General features: G+C 42.3%; 2 protein-coding genes across 3 annotated transcripts in view; one reads left to right on the forward strand and one right to left on the reverse strand.

Annotated features, from left to right (window-relative positions):
• Positions 1–12,806, forward strand: part of camk1db (calcium/calmodulin-dependent protein kinase 1Db) — an 84,211-nt gene extending 71,405 nt beyond the window's left edge. For both annotated transcript variants that reach the window (XM_061924622.1, XM_061924623.1), the window contains exons 9-11: positions 3,184–3,271; positions 5,867–6,035; positions 11,463–12,806. In XM_061924622.1, coding sequence (XP_061780606.1) covers positions 3,184–3,271; positions 5,867–6,035; positions 11,463–11,596 — 391 coding nt within the window. In that variant the 3' untranslated portion in view covers positions 11,597–12,806. The remainder of the gene's footprint in view (positions 1–3,183; positions 3,272–5,866; positions 6,036–11,462) is intronic.
• A 3,156-nt stretch (positions 12,807–15,962) lies between these two features.
• The window catches only part of ucmab (upper zone of growth plate and cartilage matrix associated b), a 7,507-nt gene continuing 4,649 nt past the window's right edge, over positions 15,963–18,820 (reverse strand). The window contains exons 4-5 of the mRNA XM_061924616.1: positions 16,200–16,298; positions 15,963–16,128 (exon numbers count right to left, since the gene is read on the reverse strand). Of these exons, the coding sequence (XP_061780600.1) occupies positions 16,031–16,128; positions 16,200–16,298 (197 nt within the window). The 3' untranslated portion in view covers positions 15,963–16,030. The remainder of the gene's footprint in view (positions 16,129–16,199; positions 16,299–18,820) is intronic.

Below are 18,820 nucleotides of genomic sequence, written 5' to 3' on the forward strand. Positions count from 1 at the left end.
AGAAGACAAACTACAACTTCTATAGGCTGTCCAATGGCTGAAAATACTCAAAAAGTAAACAGATGAAAAATAACATCACTGCTTGGCACTCAGCATCAAGGGTCTGGAATTGGGGGTTAAATCACCAAAAATGGATTCCCGTGCGCGGCCACCGCCGCTGCTCACTGCTCCCCTTTATCCCAGGGGGGTGATCAAGAGTGATGGGTCAAATACAGAGAATAATTTCGCCACACCTAGTGTGTGTGTGACAATCATTGCTACTTTAACTTTAACTTTAGAATGTCCCAGATAAGTATGCCCTCTAGTGGTAGAGAGCAGCATAGGGCAATGTGTTCGGGTTGCTGGATATACATGCAGGGCGGGAATTGAACCGCGGCAAAAAAAAAATTACCAATATTTGCGGCAAATCATGCCCTGACCGCCCTTGACTTCTTACTTGTTAATGGACTAGGGATTGTTAAGTTAAAGTTAAAGTACCAATGATTGTCACACACACACTAGGTGTGGCGAAATTATTCTCTGCATTTGACCCATCACCCTTGATCACCCCCTCGGAGGTGGGGAGCAGTGAGCAGCGGCGGTGGCCGCGCCCGGGAATGATTTTTGGTGATTTAACCCCTAATTCCAACCCTTGATGCTGAGTGCCAAGCAGGGAGGGAATGGGTCCCATTTTTATAGTCTTTGGTATGACTCGGCCGGGGTTTGAACTCACGACCTACCCATCTCAGGGCGGACACTCTAACCACTAGGTGTCATTTAGCATTCTATTATTTTGTCAACATTATTAAGAACAAGTGGTATAAAATTAGTATTAAACCACTTGTTCATTTACTGTTAATATTCTCTTTTAACATGTTCTATCTACACTTCTGTTAAAATGTAATAATCACTTATTCTTCTCTTGTTTGGATACTTTACATTAGTTTTGGATGATACCACACATTTAGGTATCGACCTGATACCAAGTCGTTACAGGATCATACGTTGGTCATATTCATGTTTATAAACATAATATGAATTTAAAAAAATGCGACGATTAAAAAATATCGATAGTCGTATCGACTTGATATCATTACAGTGGATGTCGGGTGTAGATCTGCCCATGGCATTTGTTTACATTCGGGAACGGCGTCATTCGCGGTGACGTCGGTAAGCTAAGGAGTGAAGTGGAGCATGTTTAGCTATTCCTCGTCCTCCAGTGATAACGATACTTGTAAGAAACGTACTTTATTTGTCGCCATGGAGGCGAGGATTAGTGATTTAGATCACTGCGAATGACGCCGGTGCGCTACGGTGTGTAGTGGAGCATGTTTAGCTATTCCTCGTCCTCCAGGGATTATGATACTTGTAAGTAAAGTACTGTATTTGTCGCCATGGAGGCCAGGTTTAGTGATTTAGATCACCGCGAATGACGCCGGCGCGCTACGGTGTGTAGTGGAGCATGTTTAGCTATTCCTCGTCCTCCAGTGATAATGTTACTTGTAAGAAACTTACTTTATTCGTCGCCATGGAGGCCAGGATTAGTGATTTAGATCACCACGAATGACGCCGGTGTGCTACGGTGTGTAGTGGAGCATGTTTAGCTATTCCTCGTCCTCCAGTGATAATAATACTTATAAGAAACTTACTTTATTTGTCGCCATGGAGGCGAGGATTAGTGATTGAGATCACCGCGAATGACGCCAGTGCGCTTACGGTGTGTAGTGGAGCATGTTTTGCTATTCCTCGTCCTCCAGTGATAATAATACTTGTAAGAAACATACTTTATTTGTCGCCATGGAGGCAAGGATTAGTGATTTAGATCACCGCGAATGGCGCCAGTGCGCTTACGGTGTGTAGTGGAGTGTGTTTAGCTATTCCTCGTCCTCCAGTGATAATAATACTTGTAAGTAAAGTACTTTATTTGTCGCCATGGAAGCCAGGATTAGTGATTTAGATCACCGCGAATGACGCCGGCGCGCTACGGTGTGTAGTGGAGCATGTTTAGCTATTCCTCGTCCTCCAGTGATAATGTTACTTGTAAGAAACTTACTTTATCTGTCGCCATGGAGGCCAGAATTAGTGATCTGCATCACATGACGCCGGTGCGCTACGGTGTGTAGTGGAGCATGTTTAGCTATTCCTCGTCCTCCAGTGATAATACTACTTGTAAGAAACTTACTTTATTTGTCGCCATGGAGGCGAGGATTAGTGATTTAGATCACCGCGAATGACGCCGGTGCGCTGCGGTGTGTAGTGGAGCATGTTAAGCTATTCCTCGTCCTCCAGTGATCATGATACGTGTAAATAAAGTACTTTATTTGTAGCCATAGAGACCAGGATTAGTGATTTAGATCACCGCGAATGACGCCGGTGCGCTGCGGTGTGTAGTGGAGCATGTTTAGCTATTCCTCGTCCTCCAGTGATAATACTACTTGTAAGAAACTTACTTTATTTGTCGCCATGGAGGCGAGGATTAGTGAATTAGATCACCGCGAATGACGCCGGTGCGCTGCGGTGTGTAGTGGAGCATGTTTAGCTATTCCTCGTCCTCCAGTGATAATGATACTTGTAAAAAACGTACTTTATTTGTTATAGTACATGGAACATTAATGGACAAATAAATGATTAATGTGTCAGATGGTAGCCAAAGGCTAATTTTTAGTCCTCTTTTTTTTGCTGTTTTTATCTGTCTGTCCGTGACAATAATGCATAAATTAAACCGCTCCCTGATAGGTAAAAGGTTGGGGATCCATGTCTTAAAGCATCTCTTCCTGAGGGCGTTTCAGTGTTATAACTTCACCTTTATTGTTAGTTGTTTGGCCAAAATGCGTCCGTTCTCCCTTTTCTGTCTACACACTGTGTCTGCTTGTAAGTGCTCCGTGTGTGTGTGCGCTGCCGAACATGCTTGTTTGCTCGTAAACCAGCAATGTCATGCCCATTAAAAAAATGGGGAACCGGTACTTTTCAAACAGAGTATAGTACCGTTTTTGATTCATTAGTAGCGCGATACTATACTAGTACTGGTACAACCCGAGTGTGTATAAATAATAGATAAACATTTTAGGTTTCTAATAGTGTTGTAATTGGAGGGCATGGCAGAAATGAATGAACAACCAATGTTGTTTACTTTGACAGTGCAATATATTTTGTCCACGTGGTGTGAAGAGTTGTTTGTACGTTTCTCACGTCTCTCTCCTTCAGGATCGCGGGAGACACGGCCCTCTGCAAGAACATCCACGAATCCGTCAGTCGCCAGATGCGGAAGAACTTTGCCAAAAGCAAATGGAGGGTAAGCAACGCTCGGGAACCTGCTTCACCAGAAGTATCTTACACACCTAATATTGTATAGTATATAATATTTGGTAGGTGTGTGGGGAAAAATCGGTCCGAATTAAATCGCCATTCTCACGTTGTACGATTCAGTATCGATTCTCATTTTTCAAAAATCTATTTTTTTTTTCAATTTTATTTTAATTTTATTTTTTATCTTATTTTTTTATTAATCAATCCAACAAAACAATACACAGCAATACCATAACAATGCAATCCAATTCCAAAACCAAAGGGGAAGTTAACCATCCAGACTGTTATCGACGCAAAGTTGAAAAGCCAGCATCTGTGATGGTATGGGGGTGTATTAGTGCCCAAGGCATGGGTAACTTACACATCTGTGAAGGCACCATTAATGCTGAAAGGTACATACAGGTTTTGGAGCAACATATGCTGCCATCTAAGCGCCGTCTTTTTCATGGACGCCCCTGCTTATTTCAGCGAGACAATGCCAAGCCACATTCAGCACGTGTTACAACAGCGTGGCTTCGTAAAAAAAGAGTGCGGGCACTTTCCTGGCCCGCCTGCAGTCCAGACCTGTCTCCCATTGAAAATGTGTGGCGCATTATGAAGCCTAAAATACCACAACGGAGACCCCCGGACTGTTGAACCACTGAAGCTCTACATAAAACAAGAATGGGAAATAATTCCACTTTCAAAGCTCCAACAATTAGTTTCCTCAGTTCCCAATCGTTTATTGAGTGTTGTTAAAAGAAAAGGCCATGTAACACAGTGGTGAACATGCCCTTTCCCAACTACTTTGGCACGTGTTGCAGCCATGAAATTCTAAGTTAATTATTATTTGCAAAAAAAAATAACGTTTATGAGTTTGAACATCAAATATGTTGTCTTTGTAGTGCATTCACCTGAATATGGGTTGAAAATGATTTGCAAATCATTGTATTCCGTTTATATTTACATCTAACACAATTTCGCAACTCATGGAAACGGGGTTTGTAGTTAAAACCAATGGACATTATTGCAATCAGTTGATAAAACATTGTCCTTTACAATTATAAAAGCTTTTTACAAAAATCTACTACTCTGCTTGCATGTCAGCAGACTGGGGTAGATCCTGCTATATATTGAATGAATAGAGAATCCTTTTGAATCTGGAAAATATATTTTTTGAATCGAGAATCGCGTTGAATCGAAAAAAATCTATTTTGAATCGAATCGTGACCCCAAGAATCGATATTGAATCGATTTGCGGGACACCCAAAGATTTGCAGCCCTATTATATAGGGCCTCACAAAAGCGAGTACGCCCCTCATTTTCCCACGGGACAATAGTATAGAAAGGAAAGTTGGACGTACTTTAGAGTAGTCTGTGTACAGCAGTATGGATTTACTATTAACTGAAAACTACAGGGAGTCAACACGCAGTCATTGTTGTCTAAGTCAGTGGTGTCCAGAGTGTGGCATGTTAAACTGTGAAATTCAAAGAAAAAGCACAAAAAGACGTAAAGCAATGAGAAAAGACGGACATTTTGATACTAATAACTAATAATAACACAGGTTGTCCCCTTAAACCAGGGGTCGGCAACCTTTACCAGTCAAAGAGCCATTTTGACCAGTTTCACAAATTATAGAAAACAATGGGAGCCGCAACAATTTTGAAATTTTAAATGAAATAACACTGCATAAAAAATTTTTTTTTTGCTTTGTATATGTATATGTATATGTGTATGTGTTGATGTGTGAGGGAGCAGGCTTGGGGTGGGGGCGGCAGGGGTGTATAATGTAGCCCATGGCACGCCCTTATTATAACTGTAAGGGTGAAAATCGGTGAATATTAATCCCGGGAATCTTCTGCGAGAGGCACTGAAATCCGGAAGTCTCGTGGGAAAATTGGGGGGTACAGCAAGTAAGCTACTGAACCGCATCAGAGTGATCAAAGAGCCGCATGCGGCTCCGGAGCCGCGGGTTGCCGACCCCTGCCTTAAACACAAAGATTTGTCTTTAAATATGCAGTGGAACCTCGATTTACGGTCTTCATCGGTTCTTGATCAGGGTTTGTAAACAGAAAAGTTTGTAAAGTGCAGCAAATTTCTCCATTAGTAACCATGTGAATATGAATATTGGGTTCCAACGTCGACAAAAGACCATATTTTAGTTAGTTTGTGCACTTTGAACACAATATAATGTGCTATGCAGTACTGAATATCAAACAGAATAACAAGGGGGGTATTAAATACCTTATAACAAGCCCAAACAAACAACAACGACAAGCTGAACTGTCCTGTATGCGCTGTTCTGCCACACTCACAGAAGTCAACCCATTTTATTGAGTTGCTGGTGTTGGGTTAGATTTAAGTTATTTTTATGAAGAGCGATCCATTTTGGGGGTTATAAGGGTATTATTTTTACTAAACTTCTGGGTATTCTGAATTTTGAACCATTTTCGGGTTGTTTTTCAATGACTAACCCATTTTTAGGTAAAAGGCTTTTTTTTTTTAATTAAAAAGTTGCTCCTCTCTCAAATATTTGAGCATGCTGAATAGGACTAGTATGACCATTTAGTATGACCACGTTCTCTCTTCTGGGTCACCCAGCAAGCCTTCAACGCCACGGCTGTCATCCGCCACATGAGGCGTCTGCAGCTGGGCACCAGCTTCAACAGCAGTATCCACGGCGGCGGCGCCTCGGCCGCCTCCAACCCCGCCAGCCGAGCGCCGGCCAAAAGTCAGTCCGTGGACTGCGCGCCACTCGGCCTCGACAACTGTGAGTGTTCACCCTCACACACTCACTGTGAAAGTAACACTGTTTTTTTTTACTACTGATTGTGTGCAAAACCCAAAACCAGTGAAGTTGTCACGTTGTGTAAATGGTAAATAAAAAGAGAATACAATGATTTGCAAATCCTTTTCAACTTAATTGAATAGACTGCAAAGACAAGATATTTCATGTTCACACTAAGAAACTATTTTTTTTGTGCAAATAATCATTAACTTAGAATTTAATGGCAGCAACACATTGCAAAAAAGGGGCATTTTTACCACTGTGTTACATGGCCTTTCCTTTTAACAACACTCAGTAAACGTTTGGGAACTGAGGGGACACATTTTTTAAGCTTCTCAGGTGGAATTCTTTCCCATTCTTGCTTGATGTACAGCTTAAGTTGTTCAACAGTCCGGGGGTCTCCGTTGTGCTATTTTAGGCTTCATAATGCGCCACACATTTTCAATGGGAGACAGGTCTGGACTACAGGCAGGCCAGTCTAGTACCCGCACTCTTTTACTATGAAGCCACGCTGTTGTAACACGTGGCTTGGCATTGTCTTGCTGAAATAAGCAGGGGCGTCCATGATGGCAACATATGTTGCTCCAAAACCTGTATGTACCTTTCAGCATTAATAGTGCCTTCACAGATGTGTAAGTTACCCATGTCTTGGGCACTAATACACCCCCATACCATCACACATGCTGGCTTTTCAACTTTGCGCTTATAACAATCCGGATGGTTCTTTCCCTCTTTGGTCCGGAGGACACGATGTCCACAGTTTCCAAAAACAATTTGAAATGTGGACTCGTCAGACCACAGAACACTTTTCCACTTTGTATCAGTCCATCTTAGATGAGCTCAGGCCCAGCGAAGCCGGTGGCGTTTCTGGGTGTTGTTGATAAATGGCTTTTTGGCTTTGCATAGTAGAGTTTTAACTTGTACTTACAGATGTAGCGACAAACTGTAGTTACTGACAGTGGTTTTCTGAAGTGTTCCTAAGCCCATGTGGTGATATCCTTTACACACTAATGTCGCTTTTTGATGCCTGAGGGATGGAAGGTCCGTAATATCATCGCTTACATGCAGTGATTTCTCCAGATTCTCTGAACCTTTTGATGATATTATAGAACGTAGATGGTGAAATCCCTAAATTCCTTGCAATAGCTGGTTGAGAAATGTTGTTCTTAAACAATTTGCTCAGGCATTTGTTGACAAAGTAGTGACCCTCGCCCCGTCCTTGTTTGTGAATGATTGAGCATTTCATGGAAGCTGCTTTTATACCTAATCATGGCACCCACCTGTTCCCAATTAGCCTGTTCACCTGTGGGATGTTCCAAATAAGTGTTTGATGAGCATTCCCTCAACTTTCTCAGTCTTTTTTGCCACTCGTGCCAGCTTTTTTGAAACATGTCGCAGGCATCAAATTCCAAATGAGCGAATATTTGCAGAAAATAACAAAGTTTAGCAGTTCGAACATGAAATATCTTGTCTTTGCAGTCTATTCAATTGAATATAAGTTGAAAAGGATTTGCAAATCATTGTATTCTGTTTTTATTTACCATTTACACAACGTGACAACTTCACTGCTTTTGGGTGTGGATTGCAGTTTAAATGCGTTTTAGTACAGTAGAGTCCTGATGGAGCATATGAACAATGGCACTTATTCATGTTTGCAGTCCCCTCTTCTGCTGTCGTGTTGCTCGGTCGTCATGGCGACGGCTCTGCGGCACGTCTACTTTTATTGTGAATTTCAGTCCGCGCTACAGCGACTTCAGGGACAGTTTCCTTTACATCGGAGCAAGAATCTACCCTTTTCTTCTTCGCGTTTCCTTGCGGGAGCTCGCCGCCGCACGTCCTGTATACGTGCGGATGAGTCACAGAGTCGCACGGATGTGTCACGCAAATGTAAAAAGAAGTTAAATGTCAGGTTCAAACACTGATGACATCTATTAAACAAGACAAGAAGCAAAGAATTAAACAGAGACAGAATTCAATTTGACTCAATTTGAGGAGAGACGCCTGGACGCCGTGCCCTTGCGCAGTGTCTCAGCACGCTCTGCCAAAAGATTGCACGCCTCCTTCTTTTATTTGGACCCTCCCTGACCGCATGGCCACAGCTGTTTCCAAGGGACGAGGGTCGTAAACAGTTCACAGAAAAGGTCGGTTCAAAAAAGAAGAGGGCGCTGTCCCACAATCAAGTTACTCAACCTACCGAGACGTTTTCAGCAGGATATTTCGCGCAAAATTTAAAATTGCACTTTAGTAAACTAACCCGGCCGTATTGGCATGTGTTGCAATGTTAAGATTTCATCATTGATATATAAACTATCAGACTGCGTGGTCGGTAGTAGTGGGTTTCAGTAGGCCTTTAAACAAGTTGAAAAACGTATTGGGGTGTTACCATTTAGTGGTCAATTGTACGGAATATGTACTGTACTGTGTAATCTACTAATAAAAGTTTCAATCAATCAAATCAAACGGTGCAGCCTACACTTATCTCTTATGTTTGACTGCCATCTACTGGTCACACTTATCATTACAACGTGTACCAAATAAAATTGCTCTGAGGTGGGTAAGCTCAACCAAACGTATTCCTTACATTAGGCCATACTTGCCAACCTTGAGACCTCCGATTTCGGGAGGTGGGGGGTGGGGGGCGTGGTCGGGGTGGGGCGGGGCGTGGTTGGGGGCGTGGCTAAGAGGGGAGGAGTATATTTACAGCTAGAATTCACCAAGTCAAGTATTTCATATATGTATATATATATATATATATATATATATATGTGTATATATATATATGTATAATAAAATACATATATATATATATATATATATGTGTATATATATATGTATAATAAAATACATATATATATATAGCTAGAATTCACTGAAAGTGAAGTATTTTCTTATATATATATACTGTATATAAATATATATATATGTATATATATATAATAAAATACATATATATATATATATAAATATATATATATGTATATATATATAATAAAATACATATATATATATATATATATATATATATATATATAGCTAGAATTCACTGAAAGCGAAGTATTTTCTTATATATATATATATATATATATATATATATATATATATATATATATATATATATATATATATATATATATATATATATATATATATATATATCAATCTATCTATCAAGAGGGACAGAGACAGCGCACAGTGCATGTGGATCACATGTTACCATGGCGAGAAAACATGGAAAGACTGCCAGTTATCTAGTCTCCACTAGTTGCAGAAAATGTGCCATCAGTACAACTGGACAGTGCTGTTTCAGTTCCATCACCAGGACCATCAGTGAGTCAGACACAAACTAGTCTCATCATTGAACCAGATTCAAGGGCTGCTGAGTTGCCATCATCAGAACCCAGATCACCCACAACAAAAACCCCATCAGTGATCCGCAGGTACCCAGAAAGGTTTCGAGTACCACCAAAACAACTGAATCTCTGAAGACAGTATAAAAATCTGTGTTAAAGGTGTACAAATACTGTTTGTATAATAAGCATGTTATTGTTTACAAATGAGGGTTAAGAGTTCAGTACTAAAAAAAAGAAAAAAAAGAATGTGGCTTAAGTACAGTTTTTTAATTGAGCTGCTGCATTTTTTGGTTGGGTTGTTTATTTATTTTGAGTAACTTCTACAATTCTAAAAGGGGAGGAATGTAATAGAGTGATCTATGTTTGTCTGTTGCCATCTCCTGGTGAATGTTGGCTATAGCGTACTGGGGTTACTTTTTGGTTGGCCAACGATTTACGTGGTGTTGCGCACCTGACGTCAAGTGTGTGAGTCTGTTCTGAAGTCTACAGTAAAGAGACGTACTTCATCCCCTCGCCTGTTTATTGCCTCCAACTCAATGTATTACAACAACATTGGAGGGTCCGCATGGAGCTGGAGGGGGCGTGGCCTCCAGGTCCGCCTGAATTTCGGGAGATTTTCGGGAGAAAATTTGTCCCGGGAGGTTTTCGGGAGAGGCGCTGAATTTCGGGAGTCTCCCGGAAAATCCGGGAGGGTTGGCAAGTATGCATTAGGCCAGGGGCGGCAACCTTTCCCAGTCAAAGAGCCATTTTGACCAGTTTCTTAAATTATAGAAAACAATGGGAGCCGCAAAATTTTTTTGAAATTTTAAATTTAATAACAATGCATACAAAGTTGTTTTTTTTGCTTTGTGCTATGTATAACCAGGGGTCTCAGACACGCTGCCCACACCTTTATGTGGAATTTGAAAGCTGGTGCGGCACGTGGGCTTTATATGAATGGAGCTTGTCAGCGTCATGCGTGCCGTGATGGAACAGCATTTAGCACCCACTACAACCAGCGCGCCTGATTGGCCACACGTTGAATGGGGCTTCCGCTCTAACACGCAAGTGACCGCAAAGCATACTTGGTCAACAACCACACAGGTTACACTGACGGTGGCGGTATAAAAAACTTTAACACTCTTACTAATAATGCGCCACACTGAACCCACACCAAACAAGAATGACCAAAAAATTTCAGGAGAACATCTGCACCGTAACACAACATAAACACAACAGGACAAATACCCAGAATCCCATGCAGCCCTAACTCTTCCGGGATACCGCTACCAAACCCCGCCCACCTCAACCGACGCACAGAGAGGGAGCAGGGTTGGGGGTGGGGGCGGGGTTTGGTGGTAGCAGGGGTGTATAATGTAGCCCGGAAGAGTCAGGGCTGCATGGGATTCTGGGTGTTTGTTCTGTTGTGTTTATGTTGTGTTAAGGTGCAGATGTTCCCCCGAAATGTGTTTGTCATTCTTGTTTGGTTTTGGTTCAAAGTGTGGCGCATTATTAGTAAGAGTGTTAAAGTTGTTTTATGTGACCACCGTCAGTGTAACCTGTGTGGCTGTTGACCAAGTATGCCTTGCTGTCACGTACGTGTGCAAGCTGAAGACGTATGATGTATAATAAGTGTTGGGCTGGCACACTGTTAATACAGATTGTAGAGGGTGCCAAATGTTGTACCATCATGGGACGCCCTTATTATAGCCGTAAGGGTGAAAATCTGTGAATATTAATCCCGGGAGTTTTCTGCGAGAGGCACTGAAATCCGGAAGTCTCATGGGAAAATTGGGGGGTTCAGCGAGTAAGCTGCTGAGCCGCATCAGAGTGATCAAAGAGCCGCATGCGGCTCCGGAGCCGCGGGTTGCCGACCCCTGCATTAGGCGCACCGGGTTATAAGGCGAGTTTTGAGGGGGGGGGGGGAATGATTTTAAGTGAAAATACGGTACACATATTTAATATCTACAGTGGAAAAATGTGTCTAAATGTGTATTAATTGATTTTTTTGTATTGCAAAAACAAGCTTTGTAGAAACAACCGACACTCTTTCCCCCCCTTTCTGCTGATTCTCCTGCAGTTCCTCCAATCGCCCCCCTGCCCTCCGCCGTCAAGGCCTTCAATCAGGACTCGGACGCGGCCTCCTCCGTCCTGGAGGAGCCGGCCATGCCGCGCCCCTCCACCGTCACAGTCATCCACACCGGGACTAAATGACGCCAGGTGCCGCGGGAGGTGAGCTGGGAGACCACGGAGCTTTGAAGACGCAGGCAAGTGGTTGCCCAGTTTCCCCTTCCCGCTGCCTCCCGTCGGGGGAGGCGATTTGTGGAGCCCCCTCGCGCGCCCCCGCCGCCGCCGCCGTCCTTCAGACGCGGACGAAAAAAAGAGGCGGCGAGACTACACTGAATGTTACTCCTGATGCGGGAAGCGCCGCGTTTTTTAAAAGGGAACTTTTCATCCAAGCTGCTGTGGGCGTCGTCCAATCAGATGCTCCGATGTATGCCTTGTGTAAATAGCGGGAGTCATTGTCCGCCTGCTCGTCCTCTTCGCTCCCGAGGCCTATTTTTTCTGTTGCGCTTTGCTGTAAAAGTGAAGCGCGACTCGGCCCGACGGAAAACACTACCCGCGTCGAGCGAAACCGAGAGAATACACGTTTTACTTTTTCCGATTTCGCAAACTTCGAAGGTCCTCCTTGACCACCAGACGAGTTCTCAGGGATGTGCTCGAAAGCAAAGCAACCTGCGTATTACTCTGACGTGCCAACGGGATGCTCTCTTTCTGTAAATCAGCCATTATTCTTGCTCTCGGCCGCTTCTCGCTGTAACTCCTGCTGGATAACGTGTTTCCCTTTAAAACTTTGACGTGTAAAAAACGTTTCTGAATGTCTGCAAAAGCAAAAAAAAACAAACAAAAAGCTAAAGTGTCGCGATGAGTTGATTGTACAGTCGTTTTGCTTTGGCGTTCATAGCGGCCCCGCCCCCTTCGCCCTTGTTCAGGGTGCGTTCACATTTGTTCATTTTGCCTCGATCAAACACACTGATCAGTGTTTGATTGACAGCAGCAAGATGCAAAAATGAGAAATAAGTGAGAAATATCAGTTGGGAAGCCTAAAGTTCTAAAAGTATATTTTAGCAGCATTTCATGACATTCAAGCTGGTACCGTTAAATAAAACAGATTTTTTTTAAAATAATGACCATTTCCTACTTGTATTTGAATAAACATGAATAAAAAATACCAATATGAACAAACTTTTAAACGAAATACAATTGGCGAGTGTGAACGCAGCCCTAATGAGGGGGTCAGGACAGCCATGTGGAGTTTAAAGGGGAACTGCACATGTTTTTTTTATTTTATTTTGCCCATTTGTTCACAAGACAGATGTTTTTGTAAATAAAAGTCCGCTTACAATGGAGTCAAGGGATGGCCCTCTATTCCGCCAATAAAGCCCTCAAAATAACCGTCCAAAAACCGACAACATAACACAGACCTCAATATCAAGTACCGTATTTTTCGGAGTATAAGTCGCTCCGGAGTATACGTCGCACTTGCCGAAAATGCATAATAAAGAAGGAAAAAAACATATATAAGTCGCACTGGAGTATAAGTCGCATTTTTGGGGGGAAATGTATTTGATAAAAGCCAACACCAAGAATAGACATTTGAAAGGCAATTTAAAATAAATAAAGAACAGTGAACAACAGGCTGAATAAGTGTACGTTATATGAGGCATAAATAACCAACTGGTATGTTAACGTAACATATTATGGTAAGAGTCATTCAAATAACTATAACATATAGAACATGCTATACGTTTACCAAACAATCTGTCACTCCTAATTGCTAAATCCCATGAAATCTTATACGTCTAGTCTCTTACGTCAATGAGATCAATAATATTATTTGATATTTTACGCTAATGTGTTAATCATTTCACACATAAGTCGCTCCTGAGTATAAGCCCCCCCAACCCCCGACTGCGACTTATAGTCCGAAAAATAGGGTATTAGTGATATTGTTCCGAGCGCTAACGGCGAGACACGACTATTTTTAGCGGCGTCCTGATCACAGAGCGCTAACTGGCTTGTGCTGCTGTATTGACGTCAGCTGGTGAGCTGCTTTCTCGCCTCAATCATGAATAGTGCATCTCACCTGGATAATAGAAGGATGAGAACAAAATCCAACAAGTTGGGTCAACTTTGGCATCCAATTTAAACCCGGAAATGGTGAGAAAGACCCGAAACGGGAATATATGAACATCCTAGCAGTTGGTATCCTAATGACAGCAGACGTTGTACAGTAAGTGATGTTTTATTATGTTTTTTGACCCAAGTCTTCATGAGTAATAACCAGTGATGTTGAGAACAAAATCCAACAAGTTGGTCAACTTTGGCATCCAATTTAAACCCGGAAATGGCGAGAAAGACGCGACAAGACGCTTATTCCACCCCCGTTTTGAGTCATTTTTCATCGAAACGGGAATATATGAACGTCCTAGCAGTCGGCATCCTACTGACAGCAGATCTTGTACAGTAAGTGATGTTTTATTATGTTTTTTGGCTCTCATCAAGTCTGCATGAGTAATAATCACTGATAGTGAGGACAAAATCCAACAAGTTGGTCAACTCTGGCATCCAATTTAAACCCGGAATTGGTGAGAAAGACCCGAAAAAAGACTTGATTCCACACCCGTTTTGAGTCATTCTTCATCGAAACGAAAATATATGAACATCCGAGCAGTCGGCATCCTAATAACAGCAGACCTTGTATAGTAAGTGATGTTTTATTATGTTTTTTGGCTCTCAAGTGTTTATGAGTAATAATCAGTGATAGTGAGGACAAAATCCAACAAGTTGGTCAACTTTGGCTTTCCAATTTAAACCCGGAAATGGCGAGAAATACCCGAAAAGATACTTCATTCCACCCCCGTTTTGAGTCATTCTTTATCAAAACGAAAATATATGAACATCCTAGCAGTCGGCATCCTAATGACAGCAGACCTTGTACAGTAAGTGATGTTATGTTTTTTGGCTCTCAAGTCTGCATCCAATTTAACCCCGGAATTGGCGAGAAAGACCCGAAAAGACACTTGAATAAACCCTTTTTTTGAGTCATTCTTCATTGAAACGGGAATATATGAACATCCTAGCAGTCGGCATCCTAATGACAGCAGACCTTGTACAGTAAGTGATGTTTTATTATGTTTTTTGGCTCTCAAGTCTGCATCCATTTTACACCCGGAATTGGCGAGAAAGACAGGAAAAGACACTTGATTCCACCCCCGTTTTGAGTAATTCATCGAAACGGGAAAATATGAACATCCGAGCAGTCGGCATCCTAATGACAGCAGACATTGTACAGTAAGTGATGTTTTATTATGTTTTTTGGCTCTCAAGTCTGCATCCATTTTACACCCGGAATTGGCGAGAAAGACAGGAAAAGACACTTGATTCCACCCCCGTTTTGAGTAATTAATCGAAACGGGAATATATGAACATCCGAGCAGTCGGCATCCTAATGACAGCAGACATTGCACAGTAAGTGTTTTGTTTTTTTGGCTCTTAAGTCTGCATCCAATTCAAACCCGAAATTGGTGAGAAAGACCGGAAAAGTCACTTGATTCCACCCTTTTTTTGAGTCATTCTTCGCGGAAACAGGAATATATGAACATCCTAGCAGTCGGCATCCTAATGACAGCAGACCTTGTACAGTAAGTGATGTTATGTTTTTTATACCTCAAGTCTGCATCCAATTTAAACCCGGAATTGGCGAGAAAGACCCGAAAAGACGCTTGATTCCACCCTTTTTTTGAGTCATTCTTAATTTAAACTGGAATATATGAGCATACTAATGACAGCAGACCTTGTACAGTAAGTGATGTTTTATTATGTTTTTTGGCTCTCAAGTCTGCATCCGATTTAAACCCGGAATTGGCGAGAAAGACCTGAAAAGACACTTGAATAAACCCTTTTTTTGAGTCATTCTTCATCAAAACGGGACTATATGAACATCCTAGCAGTCGGCATCCTAATGACAGCAGACCTTGTACAGTAAGTGACGTTTTATTATGTTTTTTGACTCTCAAGTCTGCATGAGTACCGGTAATAATTAGTGATGTCGTCGAAGGAGAAAGTGAACATTTATACGCCGTATGCTTAAAATGAGCCAAATATGGTAAATAGTACATGTAATTATGAATGTTACTACATTACAAATGTACATAAAACCTTGATGGAGGTGTTTGGATGTTTTTTTAAGCGCTTTACAGGCAGTACTCTATTGAAAGCGGACTTTTGATTGCGAATGATTGGCAAAATTCCCCCCCCAAAAAAGTGCAGTTCACCTTAACTTTTTGTTATTTATGGTGAGTAAATAAATCAACTGAGCCTCAGTTTGCTGTAAATACAAATCCGAAAAGTTTACTGCAGTCTGGAATGTTTTCTTTTCTTCAATGTTGTCGTCTTCCCTCACAAAGCACCAAAATATAAATATATATATATATATGGCAGAAACTGTGAAGTCTCCAGATGCATGTGTTGCATGTCGATGCACAAATGTTGTGTATTAAAAAAAACAAGTCTTGTTCAAGCGTGTGGTTGCATCTTTCAGCCAAACTACAAAGGGTTAATTATAGCATGTTCCGGAACGCCGTGTCAGTTGGTGTGACGGTTGTACTCGTAAGGGGGATCCATGCCGTCGTAGTGGAACTCCCTCCACTGCTCCGTGCTCTCTCGGGTTCTCTCGTTTTGTTCTGGAAGACCAGCAGAACCCGTCAAGACTTGAAAGGGGAAAAGAAAACCACAACACCCGGGCCGGACTCACCGTCGTCCTCCTCTTCGGCGAAGCTCTCGAACTCGTTCCTCTTCTCCTCGTGGAATTCCCTCCTGCGCTCGTCCGCCGCCTGGATCTGCCGCTGCTCGGCTGCAAACGATCACAGTCGGTCGGGGGGAAAGTATCGGGACAACTTGGATTGCATTTAAAGTCTGGAATGCATCGATATCATGATTGGTAGACCATTGATACCATAGATGATGATACCGTTGATTCCAGGGACTATGATTGATTGACACCAAACCAAAAACCAGTGAAGTTGTCACGTTGTGTAAATGGTAAATAAAAACAATGATTTGTAAATCCTTTTCAACTTATATTCAATTGAATAGACTGTAAAGACACACTGAGAAACTTCTTTTTTTTGCAAATAATCATTAGTTTAGTTGGCACAGGGGCATTTTTACCACTGTGTTACATGGCCTTTCCTTTTAACAACACTCAGTAAACATTTGGGAACTGAGGAGACACATTTTTGAAGCTTTTCAGGTGGAATTCTTTCCCATTCTTGCTTGATGTACAGCTTAAGTTGTTCAACAGTCTCCGTTTAGGCTTCATAATGCGCCACACATTTTCAATGGGAGACAGGTCTGGACTGTAGGCGGGCCAGTCTAGTAGCCGCACTCTTTTACTATGAAGCCACGCTGTTGTAACACGTGGCTTGGCATTGTCTTGCTGAAATAAGCAGGGGCGTCCATGATGGCAACATATGTGGCTCCAAAACCTGTATGTACCTTTCAGCATTAATGGTGCCTTCACAGATGTGTAAGTTACCCATGTCTTGGGCACTAATACACCCCCATACCATCACACATGCTGGCTTTTACACTTTGCGCCTAGAACAATCCGGATGGTTCTTTTCCTCTTTCCACAACGTCCACAGTTTCCAAAAACAATTCGAAATGTGGGCCCGTCAACTCTTCTCCACTTTGCGTCAGTCCATCTTAGATGAGCTCGGGCCCAGAAAACTTTATTTTTTGCAAATATTAGCTCATTTGGAATTTGATGCCTGCAACATGTTGCAAAAAAAGCTGGCACAAGTGGCAAAAAAGACTGACAAAGTTGAGGAATGCTCGTCAAATGCTTATTTGGAACATCCCACAGGTGAACAGGCTAATTGGGAACAGGTGGGTGCCATGATTGGGTATAAAAGCAGCTTCCATGAAATGCTCAGTCGTTCACAAACAAGGACGTGGCGAGAGTCACCACTTTGTCAACAAATGCGTGAGCAAATTGTTGAACAGTTTAAGAACATTTCTCAACCAGCTATTGCAAGGAATTTAGGGATTTCACCATCTAAGGTCCGTAATATCATCCTAGAATCTGGAGAAATCACTGCACGTAAGCGATGATATTACGAACCTTCCATCCCTCAGGCGGTACTGCATCAAAAAGCGACATCAGTGTGTAAAGGATATCACCACATGGGCTCAGGAACACTTCAGTAAACCACTGTCAGTAACTACAGTTGGTCGCTACATCTGTAAGTGCAAGTTTAAAACTCTACTATGCAAAGCGAAAGCCATTTATCAACAACACCCGGAAACGCCACCGGCTTCGCTGGGCCCCGAGCTCATCTAAGATGGACTGATGCAAAGTGGAAAAGTGTTCCGTGGTCTGACTAGTCCACGTTTGGAGACTGTGGACGTCGTGTCCTCCGGACCAAAGAGGAAAAGAACCCTCCGGATTGTTCTAGGCGCCAAGTGTAAAAGCCAGCATCTGTGATGGTATGGGGGTGTATTAGTGCCCAAGGCATGGGTAACTTACACATCTGTGAAGGCACCATTAATGCTGAAAGGTACATACAGGTTTTGGAGCAACATATGTTGCCATCCAAGCAACGTTATCACGGACGCCCCTGCTTATTTCAGCAGTTTCTCAGTGTGAACATTAAATATCTCGTCTTTGCAGTCTATTCAATTGAATATAAGTTGAAAAAGATGAGCAAATTCTGTTTTTATTTACCATTTGCACAACGTGCCAACTTCCCTGGTTTTGGGTTTTTTGTAATTGATTTCAAATTGATATCAGAGACCGTATCATTGATACCACGGATGATTGGAAATCAATGATTCCAGGTAGATACATGAAGAGTGGAATTGATTCCACTGATACGATGGATTACACTATTACCATGGGTCGATACCGGACCGATATGGGTAGGTCGTAAGTGATCAGGTGACATGCGAGACCCAGGTCATGACCTCTGACCTTTAGCTGTGGGTCAGGTTTGTCTGCAGTCTTGTTGGCTTGGTTGCCAGAGGCTAGAATTGTAACCTTTGACCTTTCACCAGTGCAGGTCTTTACCGGCAGTAAAAGTTGACAAGGCTTTTATTTTCTACTACTTTCTTACTTCCTGTCCACACTTTTAAGTTTTTTTTTTTTTTTTTTCTATTTTCTTCATTTGCACCTTTCAAGCCTCTTCAGCGTGAGAACGTTGCCATCGTCACTCGCTCGCTCTTTTCACCAGCGGTCCAATTCAGGGAGAGAGAGAGAGAAGAAAAAAAACGCTCCCGTGGCGTTCTAGCACCTTCCTGCCGCACAAAGCACACGCCTTCTATCGCTTGGGAACGTCAAACATCACAGATTGTGTGAATTCTCACAGCAGGGAA

The sequence above is a fragment of the Nerophis lumbriciformis genome, linkage group LG29, assembly GCF_033978685.3.
Source record: "Nerophis lumbriciformis linkage group LG29, RoL_Nlum_v2.1, whole genome shotgun sequence".
Classification (NCBI taxonomy): Eukaryota; Metazoa; Chordata; class Actinopteri; order Syngnathiformes; family Syngnathidae; genus Nerophis; species Nerophis lumbriciformis.